Source organism: Aulonocara stuartgranti (genome assembly GCF_965226115.1).
Source record: "Aulonocara stuartgranti genome assembly, chromosome: 11".
NCBI classification, from domain to species: Eukaryota; Metazoa; Chordata; class Actinopteri; order Cichliformes; family Cichlidae; genus Aulonocara; species Aulonocara stuartgranti.
Genome location: NC_138947.1, coordinates 20,373,678 through 20,399,264, shown reverse-complemented (window position 1 = coordinate 20,399,264; position 25,587 = coordinate 20,373,678). Strand labels below are relative to the sequence as shown.

Below are 25,587 nucleotides of genomic sequence, written 5' to 3'. Positions count from 1 at the left end.
GAGGAGAGAGAGCAGTGGAGAAAGCAAATGTTGGAGAGAGACGAGTCTCCTCAGTGGCGTCTGATCAGCTGATAAGGTAAGAGCTCTGCTGTTCTCTGATCTACAATTGTAAGCAGTCAGATTAGGTTTTTCAACTATGTGATTACTCTTTTTGTCTTATATCATATGGATTTGAATTTCTCACTTAAAAGACTTGGCTTTGCAACAGAATACCAGACAGTGAACTATTGTGGCAACTCTGCAAGGATACGTGTACATTACAGCAGTGCTGTGTATTTGATTGCATGGTATAATTATTGCATTATAATTAAAGGTGACCCTGTCACATTTTAGCAGGTTATCTATTTACATCTAAGTATGATACACAGGGAAAATTGGTGATATGTTCTGTTTGATATCCTTGCATTGTGTATTTCAAACATTTTGACCAAAAGATAAAAGAAAAAAATAAACCGCTGAGCTTCCCTATGTTCTTAACAAATTATCAGCTAATTATCATTTAATGTTCAATGTTTTTTTTTTTCACGTTGGAGCCATGCTGTCCTTTTGCCTTTCAGTCATTTTAAACACAGTTTTAACTATCTGTAGCGTCAAGTTGATAGACAAATCCTGTTTAGGCGATTTCAACAGAACACAGACCCAAAAACAAACTTCAAACAAACAGTGACAGGTCACAGGTTACTGTTTCTCTTTTTTTAATCAAAGTAGCTGTCAATAATATGTCCAGTTTGAAAAAGTTAAAATTTTAAATAGGCGGATTTCCTAACGAGGGCCTGCATAGACACAAACCGAACATCAAGCACATTACAAATCCAAAGCCCCTCCATGACAGTTGGAGCACAAAATGGGAACTTAGGACAAATTTGAGATTAGGTGGACCTTTGGGAATAAAAATCCCTTGCAACACAAAACACGACATGTTGCAGCTCTGTATCCAACCTCCTAAATAGGGTCAACATCCCTTTAAGAATTGCTCATTTTCATTCTCACTGATATTGGCAAAATTGGCATTAATACCAAACCATTTACTTCTACTGGGAAATAAATGACAAGTTAAATTTGTGAGTTTCACCATCCTTCTGAGCAAGACTTTTTTCTCTTGGGACATTAACTTTGAGATTAAAATTCTTTCTGTTTATACAAATGAGAGGAAACTCAGTGCTTAAATACCTGAGCAGCTGGTACACTTTAAAACCGGCATTGCTTAAACAAAGTTAAATGCATTAATACCAGATATAAAACAACTTAGGTGAACATCTGCTAAGTGTAATAACAGAAACATGAAATCATCGTGTTTCACCAACTCTTCATCTATTTGCAAATGGTAGCTATCTGCTTCTGTCCAGTGAAGCGAAGAGAGACACAATGGGTCCATTCTCAGAGGCTTATTCGGTTACTAGTCTCTGTCCAGTACAACCCCAGCCCACACCCCCCCTCTATATTGCTCTCTTACCATGACACCCTCAACAGTTACACTAGAATGCTGTCAAAGTATGTCTTTGTGTGTTTGCATTATGTAGATTCTGGTGTTTTTTACTCTTAACATTGCTAAAGAGTTAGAGCATGTGTGGATTAGAAGTTTTGGCAGTAACACTGTCCACAAAAAGTGACTCAATTTTTGGTTGCACACCTACTTTTAATCCCAAACTAAACAAATCAGCCCAATCTTGAGCTGCTTCTCTATGAAATCTCTAGCTAAGAATAACATTTTAAAACCTTTAACATGCAGGTGTTTAGTTTCTATGGCTCAAGCTGAAGGTGGCAGAGCCTTTCGCTTCTAATAAGAATAATAAATGTTTGATATGTCCAGACTCAAGAAGTGTAACAGTAGAGTGAGTGAAGTGCATCTGTGCACACTTACAAAGCCCAGATAAGAAGTCCAATTAACCAAACCAATCATAATCGCCCGTGTGGTTTAAACATGGGTGTACAGGGCTTTTTTATTAGTTCATTAAACAAGATGGGAAATCAAAGAGAACAAACCAGTTGTTGGAGGGAGATTATAACCATTATCAACCATTTACAAGTTAACTTGTTAAAGGAAAAAAGAATTCTTCACCATTTTTTGGTGGCTTTTGTGAAACAGGCTCCAGGATTACAAAAGTCAGAGTTTGCTGGAAATAAACTAGTTCCCATGACACGTATTCTCGCCATGTCTGAAATGTAAAAGTGCTCATAACTGAGCAGTCACAGCTGAATGGAAGGTGAAATGGCAGACGTCCTTGAGACAAGAGACGGTAATCTTTCAAATGGAGATGAGCTTTCATACTTTCAGACAGCCTTTCTGCAAAGCCACTCTTGGTTTGCATTTGCTCTTGCAAAAAGTAATCAGAATCATTTCATAAAAAGGTTTCAGGAAAGTTCAATTTCTGCCTCCACACATGGCCAAGTGCTGCATGCACCATGTGTGGATGTCTGACCTCATTTGAAGTGCTCACACCTCGACAACAAGCTTTTGTTCCTGAGATGGGGACAATCATTATTTTCAATGCCTCGAGATAATACTTGTCCAGAAAACCTAAATTTCATCATTTTTATTTTTTTCATCATTTTGGAAAAAAACTGTTAAGGAATGAATAAAATTATATTAAGATTAGAACGCAGCTTTTGACACTTTAAATTTGAAACCATCAGTTTTTGTCCATTTTCAGCCCGGCTTGTGGCCAGTCAAACTCGCTGAAAGGCACAAGAATTACAACCAAGAGAGAACAGTCGAACAAGAGACAGAGACAAATGAGCAAGGGCAGAGAAAAGGGGATTGTTGTGATTAAAAGACAATTATCTGTGCACATCGACTTCCCAGTGTTGTGCGGTGTCAGGCTCGAGCTGAGCTTGTTCTGTCCCAGAAGGCTTTGGGAGACAATGGCTACTGTGTTAGGGGGAGGGAGGAGGTTTGATTGCAAGGCTTGGGGCTTCATGACACGGTTACAGCACCATGCAACTGTCTAAACACTCGTAATTCCACATAGGCTTAATAATGCATTTTCTTTAATAGTAACAGCAGGGAAGGAGCAGTTGGCAGTTTTATAGGTCAGCTAGCATCACCATGCAGGTGTGCTTTCTAACTTGAAGCAACTTAAACAAGTTAACAGAAATGTGGTGAACTGACTTTGGACAAAACTTAAGCAGCAATAAAATGCTAATGTCACAATTTAGTTACCCAGACTGTCTTTATATTGCTGTTGCTTGTTATGTGTGAGGGTGGCTGAAAAGTTGCAAAGCAGAACTATTACACAGACTGCACAGGTAGAAAGGAAAATGAATGCGTTCAAAAACCACTGCACAGTGACCTCAGATCACTGTGTGGCCTTTCTAAAGGATATAGAGGAGGAGTCTGCTGTGTCCTTACTCACCAAGACAGAGGAGATGGATCTCACACACAAATCATCAGCATCAGCTCTATGGTAAGATGTAGGGGGAAAAAGCCAAGCCCAATAATTCTAGGGAAAATCAACGTTTAAACAACGTAGACAAGGTATGATGTCATAATTACTATTTAATTGGCCCTAGTGCTAATTTCATGCCATATCAGGAGCATTGTAATTCCCAGTTTCCAATTTGTTAAGTCTCTTTTTTTATTAATAATAATTATGTATATTTTATTGATCCCCATGGGGAAATTGAACCCATTCACTCAGTGAAGCAGTGGGGAACCACTAATCTAGTGCCCAGGGAGCAGTGTGTAGGAACAGTACCTTGCTCAGGGGTACTTCAGGGTAGCCGTTCAGTGGATTCGAACCCCTGACCTTCTGATCATTGGGCCACTCTACCTACTGAGCTATCCCCACTCTTTTGTTAAGCTATTGCTTAACAAAGCAGTAGCAGACCCTAAATTGTCCATATCTTAGACTCCATATATTCATTTTTGGACTTCATAGTTCAAAATAATCCTTGTGTTTCTTATACCCCCCTAAGCACAGCCCCGTAGGTCACAGCCCTTAGCTCATTTCTAGCTCATTTTTTTCTGACTGGCCGCCAACCAGCCACTCAAGCAAAAGGTTTGAACATCGAGTGGGTGGGGCTTCTGTACTTATAGCCAGCTGTGTGTGAAGACCATATTAGGGTATCGGTGCTTGCTGACATCATACGAATGCAATAGTAGGAAAAAACACTGTCTAAAACAGAGCCTGAATTCATAGCTTTTACTTCGTAGGGATTTCTTGTACATCCACTGATATTAGTGTTTGAAGCTTTGGCTCTGTTAAAAAGGAACATACACGATTCTAAGTGTATAGTTATTTATTCACGGGGCAAAGCATTCTTTATTTTTTCTAGCCTCTGACTGCTAGCGTTATTTGAGGTTTTTAGTCTCCATCAATGACAGGCTTTGAATGAGCCTCATAGGATTCCTTTCTCTTTTCACTCATACCCCTCTTATTCAGCCTCCCTCCCAAACTCATTTTCTGCCTTGTGCTACACTGACACCCAGAAAGAAGTGGATCGCCTCTCCATCAATCCAAAATGATCAAATATGCTCAGTTCCATCCAACCTAAACCAAGTCATCATGTTGGACAGAAAGGCCTTGGAGCTCAAAGTCTCACCCGTATTTGTCAGGGTGAGGTGGAACAGAGTGGCCCTTTGTGGCCCCATGTGTATTTATGAATGGCTGAGCCTTGGGGCAAAGCTTGGGAACAATGCTGCTACACTGAAGGACTCATTTTGAGATGGGCGGGGGGTGGGGGGTGTTGTTGGTGATGATGGTTGTGATGGTGGTGGTGGGCAGAGCACTTTATTCCCCACTGTTGGGGCTTGGTACAGAGGGTGGCGAGAGGTCTTGGTGGTGCGATGCTTTGCATGTGAGTGTGGCTGCTGAAGCTGCTCATACAGGAGCTATTGAACGTTTGGAGGTCGACTGTGGTCACCTACACAGGTGAGGAGCAGTTTTTATTTGTGATTTTTATCCTCTTTTGAGGTTTTTATCTTTTCCTGAGAGAAAAAGCAACAGGATACAGATTTCTTCACATGGGGATTGAATTTTATTTAATCAGTCCATTAATCTGATTTTAACAATTTTGTTTTTTAAGGTCAAACACTTACGGACACGGTGAATGAGCGCTTGCTTGCGTGAGCGTTCATAAATGATGTGATGAGTGACCGAGGGTGTGAAAAAAGTGAGATGTGCTGTATGAATCACAAGTTAGACCAAGTTAGGTAATGAGTGTGTGTCTATGCATGTGTACACCTCTATGAGCGCTTGCGTGATTGAACGTGTTTGTGATGATGTGTAAGCGTGCATGGATGAGTGAGTGTGTGTGTTTTGAACATTAGCGGGGGATGCTAAAAGCCCAGCCAATTAATACTGGACAGATTTTACTGCCTGTGCCATTAGCACTGAGCTGTTCCTGCAAATGCCACAACATATTACGGTGTCTAATCAGACATGTGATGCCAGGTAGAAGATTCTTCGATTACACACCAAGCAAAACATTTTTACAAGTCATTTAACAGTAGTTTGGATGTATATGGTTTCTGTAATGAGACTGCGAGGAGCTGGAGTGATTCCTTGAATCTCAAAGAGGATGTTTTGTTTTTTTTAAGAGAAAAGTGGAAACAATCATGTTTAACCAAATGTGTTTCTCATATAATTCAGAGTGCTGCTTCAGGAGTTGAGGAGAGCATAATGTTGGTTAATTATATACCAATTAGTGATTTTTAAAGAAGATCGCAGAGCCACAAAGAGATATTAATTTATGCTAAATCACACCGGCTGTCAAGAAACATTTGAATTTCTCACCTTAAACTTTGTGACACTTCTAGGTGTAATGGATATGTGAAAATTTTGTCCTTCCAATTAAACTGTCGCAATTTAGAAATTTTCTGATTAATCTAAACTAGCCTGATTTTTACTAAATCCACACCTGGCATTTTATACACACTGTTTCAGGACATCAAGTCAAATGGAAGGTTTTAGGAAGCATTAAGATGGATTCACATATGCATTGTCTGTGTGGCTGAACAGGTGATGGCACTGTTTGTCGCCCCCTTTTGTTCAGAGCGGAAGGGAGAACGCTGTAAAGAGAGAAGGCCTGTGGCTTACCATCTGCACACAGGGATGGGGATTGCCAGTAGTTGGTTTTGCCAGGTAGCAGAGAAAGATAAGCTATTGGTGCTCCTGGTCTCTTAGTATGTTGGTGGTCTGCCAAATAAAGCTTGCTTTAATATCCTGTGCGTGTGTTTTGCTCTTGGTAAAAGCCTCCATTTATAATTGTAATCTATCTCTGTGTGTTGTTTGAGATGAAAGTGATGGTACACACCCACAAACTCATGCAAATACCGGGAAAAACACAGGCCATCTTTCTGTGGTTTCTCACTTTTGGGTATATGATACTGCCAGCAGAAGTTTCCTGCAAAAAACTTCAGATAAGAGTAAAGCATAGCTAAAATGTACCTAAACACTAAAATAAGTACATACATGATGAGCCTTATGTATGAGCCATACATAAGTCCAGTCTTTTACTTATGCCAACACTCTGCAGTACCTTGGACAGAATGTGTGACTGGATGTTGGCATATCTCAGTGTTTATGTTTGTATCTTGTGCACATGAGTGTGTGTGTGTGTGTGTGTGTGTGTGTGTGTGTGTGTGTGTGTGTGTGGTGCGCTGGGCTCATCGCAGCTCAGCGCGCCATGTGTGGGAGGGGGAGCAGCCATGTTTTAAGACCATCTGCTCTTCTGAGTATTTTAGTGGGAGCCTTAGCTTGTGGTGGATCAACGTGCGTCACAGGCAAGCAGCAAAGCACAAGCTGTGAGCGGGCCTGTTCCGGAAAAATTCCTTCAGTTTCTCACTTGGACAATGAGCAGTGTTCTGCACACAAGGTTCCCATTCTTTTTCTCTCTGTCCAAGAGCTCTGGTGATGCTCGTATAGATGTGGTGCAGACGATATTTACAATGAAAATGTTCTTCTTGGCAAAGCGGGGTGTTCGTGTAAACCTTTTGGTTTGTGTGAGCAATTTCAGTAATATAAAATGACTCATCAAAGGTGGCGTGGCCTGATTTAGCAGAACTGATTGTTTAGATAGCATCTGTATCCCCGAAGTGTGATGGGGAATAAATGATTACGTTGAAGTTTGATTGCCTCAGATATTAGAAAAGGACCTTTTGCACAAAGCATCACACAGATTAGATGAAGCTAAACATGTTTGATTACTGAGAGTTATCTTTTACATTTAAACTATTTTTAATTGCTTCTCTGTAAAGTTCCCTCTGCTTCTTTTTTGAGATAAATAAATAACCAGAGAAGAAATGTGATACATTTTAATAAGTTACCCTTTGAGTCTTTAATATGCATGCACTGTATAGGCAATGATTAGAGTCCCAGCAGCACAATGGAGCATGCTCAGCTTACAACCAGCACCAAGGGAAGCAGAGGAAGGTCGCATAGCTCCGCACCCCACACTGTGGAGTGTGCTGGCATGCCTTATGCTGCATGTGTGTGTAGGGGTTATGGCATGCTGTGCATTCATTTGTACATAGCTCCATAGCATCAATGCAACACTGTCTTCTTCAGACTCTCTCCAGTCTGTTTCTAGAGGGATTCCCTTGAGGTTATCCACAACTCCTTCAATGCCATGACTTGGCCTGTGGCTTAATGGCTCTTGAACAGTGACTCACTCTACATATAACAATAAGGGTGAGAAAAAAAACTTCCATACTGGAGAGACAACTTGCCTTTGTTATATTTATACGCTTGCACTACTGCCTACTAACATTCCTTAGTAGGGAAAATATTAATGCAGATTTGCATAAGGCTGGAAAGATCAATGATCATGCCCCAAGGACTCTTAATTTCAGAAATTTAAATTCATTTAGACATGGTTTTCACAAATTGAATTGTGCGCTTTAGACTATTACTCTATGCTTTCCCACACACATCTGGAAAACGGTTGCATTGATTATGCAGTCATGGTGAACACAAATGAACCCTAACATCAAAGCGAAACTAACATCAAGTTTCAAGTTTCATGTTCTCCCAAAAGTTTAAATGTTGTTTTACTAAACCAATAATGAGTCATCTTTCCTTCACCAAGCAGCTTTGGCCCTTGTGTCTCAGTCACAACAACAAGTCTGTGTGAACAAAGTTCAAGAAATGTCAAGAAGTCTCAGAGGTTGAAGCATAATGTAGGCTCAAAGTTCAGGGCATCAAGGCACATAGGACAGTGCATGGAAGTAGTGGAAAGTAAAGGAATGCTGAGTGGGCCTGCAGTACACATATTCAGATCTGCCCACAACACATGTAAACCAGAGCTCACACAGACTCCTCTCTTCCCCTTCCCCTTGTCTGCTTCAACATATCTTTTTATCTCCATTTTCTATCCTTTCCCACAGACAGTGGCATCTGGGAAGCAGGGCAAGAAAACCAACTCGGGGAGAGCAAAAACAAAGGAAAGACGAAGAAAAAGTCAAGGCTGGGAGGCAGCAGGAGCCTGGTGCTGAGGCTGTTATGAGGTAAGTGTTTTCTGTGTGCATTGCGTGAGTCGTGTATATAAAAGTGTGCACACGTATGCTATGCTCTGTGCCAGCCATTTGTCCATCCCATCAATAAAGCCATTGTTGGTAAGGTTGGTGGTGGTGTCAGTGGCCCTGCCCAGCTGCTGTGCTCTATTCTCTCCTATGTTGCTGATGCATGGCCTCTCACCCTGGACACACTTACTTAGCTCTTGGCTTTTTGTTGCAGTGCAGATGTCTGAGGTTGATGCAACTTTGGAGAAAAGTTTGAATTGTCCCAGGCAACAGTGTGACATTATTGGCCAAGAATTCAAAGTCTGACCCTTTCTACAATATAGATATTTGGGTTTTTTGGTAGCTGAAATATATATTAAAAAAAAAAAGGTCCTCTCACTTACTCAGAGTTTATAATTTGCTTGTGCAGTTCTGAGACTGTTTAGGTTGACTTTCATCACTCTCAATAGCACAGCTTTCAGTTGCAGCAGGCAGCTGTTGTTTTTTTGTTTTGGTTTTTTTGCTAAAAAAAGTTTAAAAATCCCTCAGCTTTACACCACACACAATTTGCATCAAGTTGGTTAGCATAGTGGACAGCAGAGTGTTTAGAAACTGAAGAGTAATTTCCCTCAGGACTAGAATCAAAAACATAGCTAAACAAGAGACACCATTGGGATTACATTTACCAGGTGGCCAGAAAATCAAATTCAAATGATTATGCTAGTTTACCAGAAATGAAAATGATTAAATATTTGGTAACAACTTCATGATAATACTGTGTTCCCAACCTGGGTCCACTGCTTCCAGGTGCCCAAAATAACCAGATACGGTAGGTTTAAAGATCACAGGCAAATTTAAATATAAAGTGTAAAAATAAAATTACATCCTCATGCTCCTAGGAATTTGTGACTGTGACTGACTAATTATTGGACTGCATGATAAGTGGCACATCCAGTGCTTTTTTCAGTGTAAAATCAACTGAATTTTCCCTTCTCTCTAACAACAAGGCTAATATTGGTCAAGGATTCTCTGGGGGATGTTGGGATGTGTTAATCACGAAGCTCTAAAACACAATCCACTCTCAGACCCGCCATCTGCACACACCGGCTGCTGCATCGTGAGGCTGAAATCCGCTGCTTCTCCTTCTACAGGCATTTATTCTACGTCCAAACTAACCGTCATTATACTGATGTACATCTCATTTGTATGCCACATTTAGACAAATAGATTTCTTTAGGAATAAGAAAACAACTGTGAACTCAAAGTAAATAATACAAATATAATGGCATTATATTGCACTTTGGATTGTAAATGAGTGAATTATGATAATTTCAGAGTACATTGCAAGCATATGAAAACTCCAGGCTTATGAGAAACTGGCTATTTATCATCTCAGAGAGGAGCAATATGCAGACATTATGGTGCATAATTTAATGTAAAAGCCTCAATATGGGGGTCAGAGCACATGCCACTTTTACTGTATGGCATCTTCCTTCCCTCTCTACTATGCATCTCAACAGCGTACTGGAAAATAAAGGCAAATATATCTAAAAATAACAGAGAAATAGTCCAACAAGCCTTTATTAACATGTGTTATTACATGTCAACATGACTATTTCAGTTGAATTAGAAAGGGTAAGATTCAGTAATATGAGCTTTTTCTTGCAGTCTGTTTCCTTTTTTTTGAGTTTGATTGCTGTTTGGTGGTGAATTTAAGGACAAAGCATTTTTTATTACCTTCTGAGCACCACAGTAATGGGATGTATATTTGAATTCTGACCCCAGTACTCGAAATGGCCATGATTTTATTAGGATATCAAACCTCAGCTATTTTTGCATTTGCAGTGCAGGTATTGCCAATAAAATAAAAATGACAGATTGAATTTATATAGAAATATAATAATAATAATAATAATAATAATAATAATAATGATAATGATGTATACTTTATTGATCCCCATGGGGAAATTACTCTCTCTGCATTTGACCCATTCACTCAGTGAAGCAGTGGGAGCAGTGTGTAGGGACGGTACTTTGCTCAGGGGTACTTCAGGGTAGCTGTTCAGTGGTACTTTAATATTATTCATTAGAGCTCATAATAGATGTGATGAAAATTTATATGGACTGATTTATTTCAACCTGAGGGTTGATATTCCAGACTATATAGTGAGCAAAGGAAGTAAACAACACAAACAGCTTGATTCTTCTGTGGTAATGTGCTTTTGTTTCTCACTTTTTCATTATCTCACTTGTTTTCATACGCTTTGATAAGTGAATATTGTCTATTCGGATTGATTTGTAGTACAGCACAGAAAGTACCAGTAATCCACTAATGACATGATGTGTGGTGACTGGAGTTTGGCTTTGTGTCAAGCCTCAGGAAACAGTGAGAGCCATTCACTGAATCGGCTTACGTATGGCAACCATAATGAGAGTGACTCTACTGAGGGGGAGCAAACAGGTGCTGACTGATGCTGTGTTTGTGTGACTTACTATTGGTCTGTGCAAGCGAGGGGGCTGCGAGTGCTGTAATCGCCTGGCAATGCTGATGTCACTGGCATTTTCTTTCTTTCTTTCTCTCTTTCTTTCTTTCCACAGAGAAGGAGGCTGTCAAGCTGTCTGGGTGTGAGTGAACACCCTCTAGTGGAACTGCTGAAGATTTGTTCTCAGAGGTTCCATTCATTTTAACCATCCGTATTTCAAGGTAAAACCACAGTAGTTCAAAACAGTAATACCTATTTTTACTTCTTGTATACGAGGTGCTTTTTCTTTCTAAGAATGTTCACACCACAACCCAATCTGATAAAAAGCCAAAACTCTCCATATGAGCAGTTTTCAACTTGTGACTGAGCCTTTGCAAGCAGCACTATCTGCACTTAATATACATATTCATAGACATAGCTCAAGTTAGTGTTAGCTCTGCATCTTTTAAATGTAGGACATGACAGAAAGGACGTTGACATTATTATATTTTTCTATAGTATTCACAGTATAGTAAGAAGGAATGTATTATCTTTTTGGATGTTAATGACACTTTTCAGTCCGTATACTGTAACGTGTGGTCCATGTTGCACACTAAGTATTGCAGAAATGTCATGTCATGTTTTGTGCCGGACAAAAAAGTAAAACCTGTGGGACTTTGATACAACTGATACTCTGATCTTTGTTTTTCTTTGTTTTACTGAAAAGTTCCACATTGGGGTTTTTGATAGAGGATTGCTATGATATACTATAAAACCAAGAAACTGTGAAACATTAAGAACATCTTGAATTTGTTTTTTAGAGGCCTGTGCGGCGTGTGAGTCATGCAGCAGCATCAGTGGTGGAAACGTGATATTTGTGTGTATGTGTATGTTTTTCTGTTGATGACTGACAGCATGGCGTCTGTTTCAGAGGTCTATGGTCCAGTATTGAGCAGAGACCATGTGGTGTTTAGAGCTGCTCCTACCACTGCTGTTGTTCATCAGTGGTAATAAATTCCTTTACTTCTATATTTTTATGATGATAGACAGGTAATATTCCTATGTGTATCCTGTATGTTGAAGAGTCCACTGAGCTTCTGTCTCTTCCCCCAGATGCCAGTTGCCAGTGGAATGTTTGGTTACCTCGGGATATCTCAGCCATGACAAATTCCTGTGTGGTCATCCCCTGCACCTTTATGTATCCGTCTGGAATAAGGCCGAGCCGTGGCATTCATGGTATCTGGTATTTTGGGCAGCCCTACCCACAACTCTTCCCTCCTGTAGTCTTTAAATCACGTACAGACGTTGTGCATGAGAGCTACAAGGGCCGAACCAAGCTGCTGGGAGATCTGCACCAGAGGAATTGCACTCTGCTCATCAACAACATTGGCACCGAGCACTCGGGGAGATACTACTTTCGTGCAGATCTCGGTGGAGCCAACATCTATACATACCCCGATTTCACTGAGCTCAAGGTTCTGGGTAAGTGACTGATGACAGGACGATCGGAAGTCGTTTTATAGTTGAAAATTTATAGCTATTAAAAAAGCCATAACAATCATATTTTCCTTTTATATTTCTGTCTCCAGATCAGCCCAACATCGATGTACCAGAGGAGATTGTTAGTGACGAGAGCTTGGAGCTTACATGCTATGCTCCTGATAATTGCCCAGACATGACTCCAGAAATCCAGTGGATGTACACGGACTACCTGCCCGACCCAGAATTCAGCACTGACCTCGTGGAAGAAAGCAACACAGCAGTCCTCTCCAACACCCTCACCTTCACACCCAGGCCCATGCACAATGGGCAGCTTCTAGGTTGCAGGGTCTATTACCCCAACACAACACTAGCCTATGAGAGGCTCATTTCTCTAGACGTCAAGTGTAAGTAAAAAAATAAAAACATCAAACTGAAAGACTGAAAAGCATTCCACTATGTTAGTATGGCTTCAAACGGGATGTTGAGCCTGACAGTTTGCAGTGAAGTGAGTTGAAGTGGATCTTTTTCTCAGAGATCACAAAACTCAAGCATATCTTTATGTCAGAAAGTTGATTCTGGATTCAGTTTTCTGGGATTCCCTTACATGGATGATTGAACATGCATTAAGATATATTTGTATGGTTTAGAAAAAAATAACCGAAGAGCCTAAAATGAATTGTTAGTTAACACGGAGACATAGTACAGCTGATTTCAAAGGTGCTATGACAGTATTTAAGTAGTCACTGAGGATGACAAGAAATCAATAGCCTACGACTCTTTTTTTCATCTAAATCTCATGTATGGAATGACCTCAGATCAAGACAGCATCTTTGCAGTTTCTGTTCTGTTCCTATTGTGATAGATGAATAAACCTTCTTAACACTGACAAATCTGAAGTAGCAGTAATCCCACTATTATGAAATAGTACAAAATATTCCAGTTCAAATTACCAAAGTGTGAACTCTTATTATAAACTATTGTTCACTTCACTTTCGTTTCGCAAAAACCGATCTAAAAGTTGCTGAACCATTTCAGCTAACTGCTGACTAAAATTGTCACTAGCATGGTTGAAAACAATATCTGGTGCTTGTACAGGATTTAGTACAAAACATCAATCTGCATGTTTCACTTTTATTTAGATATAATTTGCTTTGAAGTCCCCTCAAGTTAAAGAGCTACCTTTCAACCTTTATTTGAGGGTGTAAATTTGTCGATTTGTCGATTTCTTTTATTGAAAAGATTAAATCATTTTTTAGGAGACAGTTATTCTGTGAATTGCAGACATCATTCGAGTTCTTGGAAAATAAATTCCCTGTTATATGTTTCCTGGCAGATGCTCCACGCTCTGTGTGGGTGAATGCCTCTTCAGAGGTGATGGAAGGCAGCTCTGTGACACTGCACTGTGAGGTAGACAGTAACCCTCCTGCCAGGATCGCCTGGATGTTTGGAGACCAAGAGCTGCTGTGGGACACAGCATCCAATGTTTCGCTCATGCTAGATGATGTGACACCTGCAAATGAGGGAATTTACACCTGTGTTGGGGACAATGGCTATGGCATCATGAACACCTCACTCTACCTGGCTGTAAAGTGTAAGTTTTTGAGATAGCAAATGACTCCCAACCCCAGCATTTGTAAGCATAAGTGAAAATCTTTTGAATGTCAACCCCCCGTGTGGATTCATAATACAGTTGATCTAAACAGGGACTCACAACAAGAAGTTATAGATGCTCAATGATTTCCAAACCATTGCCACTTTACTGATAAGATTTCATTTAATAACCACCATTAAAACCACAATAAAATGTCCTGGGAAATCAATGTATCTGGTCCATAGAGCTTAAATGTTCTTTTTGTTTTGGTACAAACATTGGGTGAGACAAGGCAAAAGTTTTGATATCACAATGTTTCAGCCAGTTCAACTTGCACTGCAATACTGCAGTAAATGAATGTACTACAAAAACCTGCTCAGAATCTGTACTGCATATTTTTAGATATATCAAAGTCACTGTTTATTTATTTAGGTCACTGTGTGTCCAAAAGGAAAAAAAAAAGATATTGTGGGTTTTATTTAATTTGGTGCCTTTGAAATGAAGAAGGATCTTATGTAAGAATTATAAGATAGAGGTTTTCTTATATGAATAGTAAACATAACAAATTCATTTTCTCTTCTTTGTTGCAGATCCTCCCCATGAGCCTGTGGTAAATGACTCCATTACAGTAGTAGAGGGTACCACTCTGGCCCTGCACTGCAGCACACAGGGAAGCCCAGCACCCACCCTCACCTGGCTGAAGGATGGGCAACTGGTGGGCACCATCACTGCGGATGAGCTGTCAGTGCTGACGATTGTGGAAATCACACCGCAGGGAGATGGACAGTACCGCTGCCTGGCAGAGAATGAGCATGGGAGAGCCAGCAGCTCCCTCAACATCACTGTCGAGTGTGAGTGCGTCAGTTTTCTGTATTATATTTTTAAAGGGAGTCTAAAACTAGGCCAAAGAATAAAGCATGATGGCAGCAAGAGATACGTTTGTGTAACCCTCCAATGTACGGTAATGTGCTATCTGTATGGTGAATTGCACTTTGTAGAATTCCACAAAACTTCTTATTTCCTTTGAGTAAAAACGTACTTTAACCTCCTAGGACCTGGCGTCCAAATATGTGGACATCACATTTTGGGTTATTTAGACCAAAATACTAAATTTTGCTCTACAAGGGCCTGATATCCACTTACGAGGACACTATACTGCTACTGTTCTATCAAAATTTTAAACGAATATCCTCATATGTGGCTTTTATTTTTCTTAAAAACAAAAATAAGGTTAAAAAAATCTAGTAATTCTTTGTTTTTACATTTATTGGGTCCCAATGTGATCGGATATCAAAGATAAATTAAAAATGCATGCCGTGGAAGAGTTCAGGTCTTAGGAGGTTAAAGGAAATCTTGACCAAAGGAGTATAATTTGTTACTAGTCAACAGCTATCTGATGTAATCATCTCTTGCCCTCCCTCATTAGATGCCCCTGTGCTTCTGGAGGAGTCAAAGTGCACAGTGGTGAGGGAAGGTGTCCAGTGTGTCTGCATGGCCACAGGGAACCCTGAACCCACTATCGAGTTCTACCTGCCTGACCTGAACATCACCATCAACGAAACAGACGGCCGGTACAACTTCTACACGCACACAGACGGGCACACGTCCACAGGAATGATCAAGCTACGGGAGAAAGGTGAACGGGTCGACAACGGCAGCCCTGCTGTCAACGTCCACTGCAGCATCTCCAATGCATATGGAAGAGAGAGCATACTACTGGAGCTGCAGCAAGAGAGTGAGTAGACAACTTTACTTAGTATTTAGTTTGACACTAAGTAATGTGTCACTATTATCACATCCTATTTAAATTGATATGACACTACACAGGGAGTGCAGAATTATTAGGCAAGTTGTATTTTTGAGGAATAATTTTATTATTGAACAACAACCATGTTCTCAATGAACCCAAAAAACTCATTAATATCAAAGCTGAATGTTTTTGGAAGTAGTTTTTAGTTTGTTTTTAGTTTTAGCTATTTTAGGGGGATATCTGTGTGTGCAGGTGACTATTACTGTGCATAATTATTAGGCAACTTAACAAAAAACAAATATATACCCATTTCAATTATTTATTTTTACCAGTGAAACCAATATAATATCTCCACATTCACAAATATACATTTCTGACATTCAAAAACAAAACAAAAACAAATCAGCGACCAATATAGCCACCTTTCTTTGCAAGGACACTCAAAAGCCTGCCATCCATGGATTCTGTCAGTGTTTTGATCTGTTCACCATCAACATTGCATGCAGCAGCAACCACAGCCTCCCAGACACTGTTCAGAGAGGTGTACTGTTTTCCCTCCTTGTAAATCTCACATTTGATGATGGACCACAGGTTCTCAATGGGGTTCAGATCAGGTGAACAAGGAGGCCATGTCATTAGTTTTTCTTCTTTTATACCCTTTCTTGCCAGCCACGCTGTGGAGTACTTGGACGCGTGTGATGGAGCATTGTCCTGCATGAAAATCATGTTTTTCTTGAAGGATGCAGACTTCTTCCTGTACCAATCCAATCCAATCCAACTTTATTTATATAGCACTTTTAAAAACAACAAAGTTGACCAAAGTGCTTTCCAATAATAAAACAGAGATAGCAGTTAAAACCATACTTTAAGCATACAATGAAATCAATAAACAAAATAAATATATAATTGAAAAAGAAGCTTGAAGAAGGTGTCCTCCAGAAACTGGCAGTAGGACTGGGAGTTGAGCTTGACTCCATCCTCAACCCGAAAAGGCCCCACAAGCTCATCTTTGATGATACCAGCCCAAACCAGTACTCCACCTCCACCTTGCTGGCGTCTGAGTCGGACTGGAGCTCTCTGCCCATTACCAATCCAGCCATGGGCCCATCCATCTGGCCCATCAAGACTCACTCTCATTTCATCAGTCCATAAAACCTTAGAAAAACCAGTCTTGAGATATTTCTTGGCCCAGTCTTGACGTTTCAGCTTGTGTGTCTTGTTCAGTGGTGGTCGTCTTTCAGCCTTTCTTACCTTGGCCATGTCTCTGAGTATTGCACACCTTGTGCTTTTGGGCACTCCAGTGATGTTGCAGCTCTGAAATATGGCCAAACTGGTGGCAAGTGGCATCTTGGCAGCTGCACGCTTGACTTTTCTCAGTTCATGGGCAGTTATTTTGCGCCTTGGTTTTTCCACACGCTTCTTGCGACCCTGTTGACTATTTTGAATGAAACGCTTGATTGTTCGATGATCACGCTTCAGAAGCTTTGCAATTTTGAGACTGCTGCATCCCTCTGCAAGATATCTCACTATTTTTGACTTTTCTGTGCCTGTCAAGTCCTTCTTTTGACCCATTTTGCCAAAGGAAAGGACGTTGCCTAATAATTATGCACACCTGATAGAGGGTGTTGATGTCATTAGACCACACCCCTTCTCATTACAGAGATGCACATCACCTAATATGCTTAATTGGTAGTAGGCTTTCGAGCCTATACAGCTTGGAGTAAGACAACATGCATGAAGAGGATGATGTGGACAAAATACTCATTTGCCTAATAATTCTGCACTCCCTGTAATAAAGATTTTAATACATGTCAGATGTTATTTTCTGACATCTGTATCTTTAAAGTATCTGTACTTTACGCGTAAGCAATGCCTGGTTATGACTATTTCCTGTTATGTGTCATGAAGCTTAAGGCAATGGAAATTTTTGTGCTTTTCTACTAATTACAATAAACTTAAACACCGTAGTCAATTTTCAATCAATTCCACTTACATTGACCCTTTTCCATAAATTAAATGTTTATTGATTTGCTACAGAAAATGGATCCGAACAAAAAAAGCACAGTTTTCTCCTATTTGATTAGCAGTTAAAAATTCCACAATAGTCAGCAGTTTAAAAAAATAAGTCTCTTTTCTTCCGTTTATATTTTCTTCTATACCTAAATCCTCTAGACTATGCTATAAATACTTACGACATCCACTGCTTACTTTATTAGGTATAAATAATACAAGGTTGGACCACCTTTTGTCTTCAGGCCAGCATTAATTCCCAGGAGTTGCTGGAAATATTCCTAAGTTTTGCTCCATACTGACACGATAGCATCTCTCATGAAACCTGTTTTAGATGATTTGAGCTTTGTGACATTATCCTGCTAGAAGCAGCCATCAGAAGATGAGTACACTGTTCTCACATAGGAATGAACATGGTCAGCAACAATACTCAGGTAGGCTGTGGCATTTAAACAATGTTCAAGAACTCAGAGTGTGCCAAGAATATATCCCCCACACCATCGAACCACCGCCACAGCCTGAAATGCTGACACAGGGCAGATTCTGATCATAACATCCAAATCAAATGCCTTAGCAGAAATTGAGACTCATCAGACCAGACATTTTTTCCAATTTCTTTGTGTATTTGTAGCCTCAGTCATGTTTCTAGCTGATTGTGTGTTCTTGTGCTGCTGTAGTCTATCGTCTTCAAGATAGTATGTTCAAAGGTGCTCTTCTACCTTGGTTGTAATGAGTGTTTATTTAGTTACTGTTGGCTTCCTATCAGCACAAAGCAACCTGACATTACACTCTGACATCTAGCATGAACAACACATTGTTTTTTTAGAGAATTGCTACTCAGTGGATAATTTATTTTCTTTTCTGACCTTTCTCTGTAAACCTTGAACATGGTCAGGACTTTCTGAAATACTCGGAGTCACTGAAATACAAAATCACCTTTCTTCCCCATTCTGATGCTTGGTTTGAACTTGAGCAAGCTGACTCAAACATGTCTACATGGTCTTAAATTCACAGAACTGCTGTCATGTGATTGGCTGTTTAGACATCTGTGTAATGAGCAGTTGAACAGGTGTATCTAAAAGAGCTGCCAGTGAGTGTATATGGCTTGTTAGCTCGGTGGGCAGTTTCTCCATGTGTTACTCAATGAAGTTTACAGTAATTCACTCCCCTTCATTTTTGTTTTTACCACCTCTGTTTTCAGAAAAGTACATGATGGCAGTTATAGTCGGCACCATTGGAGGAGTGGCAGTCATAGCCTTCATCATTGCAGCAGTTAGATATGTTGGTCACAACAACAAGAAGTGAGTATAAATGACAAACTAATGGAGAAGCCGTTGCAAGGCAGGAGTAGTCAACTTCCTTACTAAGCGTTTTCTGAAATCCAAGGAAACACTTAAGCCTAGTCATCCATTCTAAAACACATCGTTGCACACTGTATACGAGTGAATGTGGGACTGATGTGGACATGAGAATTATTTCTCCTGAGCAATTTCAGTTCATTTGCAGTGACAAGTCCTTGTTGAAATCCTTGGAGATCTACACTGGCTGCCTTGTGGAGTTGGTTAGCAAGCTGGACTAACCTTATATTTTGCAGGCACGATTCCCTGCTCTGACACTGCTTCTGTATCCTTGACCTGCTATGCTAAATACAACTCGAGTAGCCCTCTTAACCAAAGTGCTTTATTTTAGCCTCAAGGCATATTTGGACCACCAAATTTGCAAGCTTTCTCTGGCCCTGAAGTGGGTGTGATCTCAGCGACTAAACCCATAAAATAACCACGTCACTCACAGCCACGGTTGGCCTCCAGCATAACCTTACAGAGCTTGTTGTTTTAAAATGGATGCCCAGGCTTGGCGTGTCGCCCTGCGTTAGTGGCAGTCGAGACCGAGTCTGATTATGTGACTCCGTCCCCCAGAGAGAATGGCAACCCTAGGCAGGACGTGGTCCTGGAGAACCCAGCTTTGTACTACAGCGCAGTCAAGAAGGACAAACAAAATCTGAGGAAGAAAGTGGTGAGACATGTTGATGTCAATGATTATGATTATGATTGAGGATGGGTTGGATTACCATTCTCAGATTGTTTGGGGTTAAAGTTTTGTGTAATGAAAAAGTCGTACAGTCATGATAAGACCCCATGTTAACCTCTGAAATGAGGTACCAGAAAGAATCTGTCCCACTAGCAGTCTAGTAGCTCCAACCATGACCTTTCCAAACACTGTTTTTCTCTTGCTTTCATCGCTTCTCTGCGTTTTTCTGTGTGTTTTTCTCTCCCCTAACTCTTGCACAGCTTAAGACAGAGCTGTTGGGCTCAAAGTTTAACTCCATTCTAGAGGAGACTACGGTAAGGTTCCCCTACAAATCCCCATTAAAACAAAAAACCAAAAAACACAAGCCTCAGTGACAGATGCATCTCCTCGCATATCAGCTTCTGTGTTCTGTACACTGCTGTTTGTTTCCAATACTGCCTTCTGCATGGCTGCCTCATTGCTAACACAAACTGCCAGTCTAACAGGAAACATCTCAGACTCCCTCTCAGTATGTCGACCAGTAATCACTAACATCTTTTCTTTAGTGTCTGTCGCGCTCTTCTGCAATCTGAGGTGTCACTGGCACCTTGCCGCTGATTTTTGCCGCTAAACGGTGTTTCTGTCTGCAGGGAGAAGACGGGGATTATCAATCTGTGGGCACTATGGCGGGACTGGAGAGGCAAGAGCTGAATTACGCTTCCCTGGAGTTTATCGGGGCAAGGTCCAGGGAGGGGGCCTCAGGGAGGAGGGATGACGGCAGCAACTACACAGAAATCAAAGCCAAATGAATCGCGATCCTTCCCTGATCCCTCGGCTATGCGAGATGCAGTGGCAGCCCTATATTACACACATCATCTGCCCCGTAAACTGTGTAATAACCCCACCTCTTCTCCTGGATTTCACTCTGCATATGACTCTTTTGTTCCCCCCTCATTTTTATCAAATTTATCACATGTAATCTTCTGCTCTGTGGCAGTTTCCGCTGCTATGGACTGCCCCTCCTCCATGGGATCCCCCGTCACATACCACCATTAGGGAAAAACTGGTATTTCTGGTGGTTTTGAGCAACACCAACTGGACAATGTAAAGCACATGTTAATTTCAAGCCTAGTTCAAGTTGCAGTACATTGTCTCTACACACAGCGTTAAACGGTGGCCATATTTTTATTCTTTTCTCCTTTTGATTGCTGTTGTGTCTGTCTCACTGTTTGCTCTCCATCTATTCTTTTAACTGTCACTGTGTCTGCTGCCAGTCGAAGCATCAGGGCAAGGAGTAACTGCTTTTTGTTGTCTTATCTTTATGTGTGTCTGTGTACTGAGAGCGAACCCTCTCCTATCTTGTTGTGTCCTAAGAAGATAACTGTCAGAAATGAGAAAAGGAGATGCCTTTAGATTCTACATAATTGTATTTAATGTGTGCTGTGACACAGTAGCCTCTCATTTTACCTGGAAAAAGTCACCATCACTTCTGATAGTAAGTCTGTAAATTTAAGCGACATACTTTCCAGTTCTGAAAAAGGTCGAACCTTGATTCTGGCATTTTTCGTGTAGGTGTAAGAATGAGATCTGAGGGGATTTCTTCCACTGTGGCCAACGCAAAGTGTCTCATTTTCTACTTCTTTTCCACAATGCACGTGTGTCTTCAAAATTATTCAAGTCAACTAGAAAATACAGACCTGAAGCACAACATACTTGCTTGTGAGTGGCCAAAGTGTTATCTCCTATAGACAATGTGTGTATGTATGAATGGGTGTGTGTATTCAAATTGTGCTGAAAGATCACTGGACACTGATTTCTGGGGTCTTTGGGAAGTTTCAGCATCGCCTCACTAGAGGTCTGTGCTTTGTTCTCACAGGATTGCGTCAAATGTTTGAATGGCAAAAGGTGATGCTGACAAGCCATCTGGTTGTGCTACTCAGTGACATTTGATGAACCTGTGGTGTATTATTAAAGCTCACTAATAGTCTAACTTGATAATGATGGTGTCAATAATATATTAATTTGATGTATATTGATGGTGAAAGGGATTCTAGTTTGTACAGTAAACATCCTGCATGATTCTTTTGCCAGCAGGCACACATTCAAGTATTGAACAGCAGTGAAAAGCCAGACTGACAAATGAAAAGCAGTTTTGTCACACGTCACTCAGCCACTCTGACTGAACACTGTCTTAATAGAAGGTTAGAAAACAGTTCCCAACCTCTGACTACATGAATCTACATGAAGTTAAATCAAAGGCTGTGTTTTCTGTATTGTTTCCATTAATCATTAAGGGAGTACTTAGTATTTTAGCATTGCTTATCCATTGAATGTATTAACTCACAAGAGACAGGGTTTTTTCTTCTTTTTTTTTTAATAAATGGCCAAATTCACAGGAACCACGATGTCCAGAGTTTGGTCCCTGGTACTGGTTTAGTTCCAATTACAGAGTCATAAGTTACCCTTAATGCGAGCAATAGCTTAATGGAAGCAATCTTTACCTTTGAAGCACCATGCCTTCAGATTTTCTGAAGCTAGTTGAGAACATTGTATTGTGTAGCTTTTTACTTAGTACAGACCAAACCTCATACCTGATCTAAACAAACCAAGAAGCCTCCTACCTGTCAGTTTACACCATGTCTTATAGAGTCATCTCTCAGACTTGCACACACACTGTAGCCATAACTCCCTATACCCTATCATTTTGCATAAGAAACTATAGATATTGATTGTAATTTTGATTTAAATTGGTATTTATTGCACTTCAGATTGATTTTAACAATGTAACACAGAATAGCAAATATGCAATTTTTAATGTACATTGTTAAATGTATGTAAAGATGTTTATGGAAAAGTCAAGTGGAAAACAAAAGAAAGAAATGGAGAAATAATCTCTTTGTGAAGATTAAAATTTCTTTGGATATAAATATAATGACTAAAGGTTTATAAAATCCTATTATGAAATTTGGTTTGTTTTGTTTGGCTGTCTCATTTAAAATGATGGAGTAAGTTGACTGAAGCAGCAGAGTGTTTATGTAAGCTGTGTTTAAATGGTTTCATAATCAGCAGAGCAAAATCCACTATAGGCCTCAAACTACAGTAATTTTGTACAGGTACAGACATCTCTAGAGGGGAAAGGCATTGTGAAACAAAGAATGATACATTATAAGGAGCACTTCAGTTTTAACTGTTAAACTGAACTGAACCCAAATGAATCTCTCTGTCAAAATGAATAAACCATGATGATGAAACTTCAGATTACGTTTGGTTTTAACTACAAGTGAAGACCTGACGTTTTTCTAACTGGATGCTCTTCCGTTCTGGTAATAATATGCAGGTATAATTTTTACCTGTAGCTTTATGATGAGAAATGAGACATTTTTTTATTAAATTTCACTGATTAAGACTTTTAATCAATGCTGGCCTTTTATTAAGACACTGTTCTCTTAAATTATAGATGAAGGGTTCCAAATATGCAAGCTAGCATTCCTAAATTGCCTGCCTGCACAGAGTCGTTAACCATTCACTGTCTCCGATCTCCTCATATTCTTATTTATTTTTAAAGCAGAAATATCTTATCTAATCTTTGCCACAGTGTGCTGTAAAGAAAATGTGTATGTCCAGTACTTTGTGGTGATCATAATAATTATTATGGAGTTTTTGTTTCTTCATTTATGATTATATAATTTAGATGGGGGTTTGCAGTCTCTGCAAATAAGCACTGTTGTAATGACTGTAGGTTTGTCACCAATGATGTAGTTTGCTTGCTCTTTTATTTTAAAAAGTCCTTGATGCCTCCAGCAAATTCATTTGTCTTCAGTTTCCTGCAAATATAAATAAAACAAAGACAACACCGTATGGAAACAGCTGTTTATTGATAGAAAACAACTAGTTTCTGTCTGTTTATTATTCTGTTTTGGTGTTCTGAAATGCAAAAATGTATGCCACATATTGGTTTTATTTCTCGGACTAAGTTCTTTTAATGGCTAAAGAACGTTTGAAAATGAAAGAAACAAAAACATGATCAAACCCTACAAGTCAAGATTGTGTGTCACAAAAAAATCTAAACACAGAGCCGAATACATTAAGCCTCCAGTGCTCATCCAGCCTGCAAGCGTGCTGTTTTGTTAATGATTTAATCTGGAAACACACGATCCATTACTGCTTCTGTTCAGCCATTTAGTGGCCTGATAACATTAGAAGCAGATGCATCGGGGGTTGGACTTGGCACACAGATAATCTCAAGTATGTGTTATAATTGCATACTTTCCCAACTTCTAACAAGTATTTGTGCCCAAAGAAGATTTTATTTTCAGTCTCAATGTCAAAAGGTGTCTATGTCTATACTGTACCACCACCAGGTTAAGAGGAATTGTGAACCATCTTCCTGTAGTGTGGAGATCTTGCTGCTTGGGCACAAAATACTACTAATCCTGAAATATTATTCCCTAAGTTTGCATTTTTAGTTGGTTTGCTGTACCTCTCTATTGCAATAAAATACTTGCTGTTGATGCTAATTATGTCTAGAATCTGCAAAATATAGGCTCCATGCAAAATAGTGCACGAGAACTGGCACTGCTGGATGTTTTAGAGCTGTTTTTGCAAAATTTGGAGACAGCTGGCTGAAATATTCAAGAAGGAGGCAAAGAGGAGTATGTATATATATATATATATATATATATATATATTTTTTTTTTTTTCTTCATGAATTTATGTTGAAATTACAGAGACCCACCGGTTCCAGTAAAAGTCTTCTCAAACATGCATGTCTAGAAAAAATAGCAAGGAGAGGACGACCAGACCTTCCATTTTAAATCCATCCAGCTAATTCTCACCTACGGGTCTGGCATTAAAAGAAGCAAACCTGTCTCAGAGACTATCAGTGTGTGGCAGGATAAGTATAAGCAAATGATGAATGGGCATGTTTTTCAGCTATATAATAATACTGACATTACTGCAGAAGGGATCACAGGGTAATTAATTTTAGTGACAATACTGCGGTTCGAAAAAGAAACCAGTATGATATAACTGAACATCAAAGTCTAGATCACATTTAAAATTAAAGATTGCATCAGATGAAAAGAACAGGACTCCTGGAGCAATAATGCAATTAATGGAAGCTGTTCAAAGAGAACTGAAAAAGGAAACTAAAGGAAGCAAGAGGGCAAGCCAGTCAACATGTTTGAACTCCACCTTGAAACAATAACAACTATGGGATACATTCATACAAATACACTGAATTATTTTTGCAAACATGGTGATTCTGCTGAGTGTAATTGTATCACTGATTGTAAAAATCTGTCTTCTATAGTCAAAGGAGCTTGCAAAGAAAAGCGTCTGGACTTCTTTAAGTTGCTTGAAGACGTTTCACCTCTCATCCGAGAAGCTTCTTCAGTTCTAAGGTCAAATGGTGGAGAGTCCCAGATATAAACCTAGTGGGAGTGACCCCCACAGAGGGACAAAAGGACCCCCTGATGATCCTCTAATCACCTGGGCCAAGGTGTGAAATTGGGTGTGGGACCCAATCAGCCAGAGTTTCGGGTGTGTTCATTGTGAAACCTGGCCCCACCTTGTCATGCGAATTCCTGAGGTCAGATGGCCCAGGATGTGAGTGGGCGTTAAGGCGTCTGGGAAGGGATCTCAAAACTGGATTATAGAGTATCACTTGACACAAACGTAACTGATTCAAGTACGGCAGCCAAGGGTTTTTGAACAATTTTTATTTTAATAGCACAAAAAGCACAAACCTCAAAACTGCAAACTACAAACCTCTGCCAAGGCAGCTCACTTGCTGGAGAGTATTCACTTTTAAGGGAATAGTGGTGTAATTTGTATATAAACATAT

At 39.9% G+C, this 25,587-nt stretch overlaps 1 protein-coding gene across 5 annotated transcripts; it reads left to right on the top strand.

The window, feature by feature from the left end:
- Positions 1-23,595, top strand: mag (myelin associated glycoprotein). 5 transcript variants are annotated; one of them, XM_082550957.1, is made up of 13 exons: positions 1-76; positions 8,327-8,446; positions 11,039-11,144; positions 11,834-11,909; positions 12,016-12,384; positions 12,492-12,788; positions 13,718-13,975; positions 14,566-14,826; positions 15,402-15,710; positions 18,937-19,036; positions 19,652-19,748; positions 20,024-20,077; positions 20,393-23,595. In XM_082550957.1, the coding sequence occupies exons 4-13, from the start codon at positions 11,864-11,866 to the stop codon at positions 20,549-20,551; spliced, it is 1,950 nt and encodes a 649-aa protein (XP_082407083.1). In that variant the 5' UTR covers positions 1-76; positions 8,327-8,446; positions 11,039-11,144; positions 11,834-11,863; the 3' UTR covers positions 20,552-23,595. The 5 variants fall into 5 exon arrangements, with proteins under 5 accessions (XP_082407083.1, XP_082407084.1, XP_082407082.1 ...); XM_082550958.1 differs by lacking the exon at positions 1-76 and adding an exon at positions 4,730-4,871 and having other exon boundaries at positions 11,044-11,144; XM_082550956.1 differs by lacking the exon at positions 1-76 and adding an exon at positions 4,730-4,871.
- Positions 23,596-25,587: the final 1,992 nt, after the last annotated feature.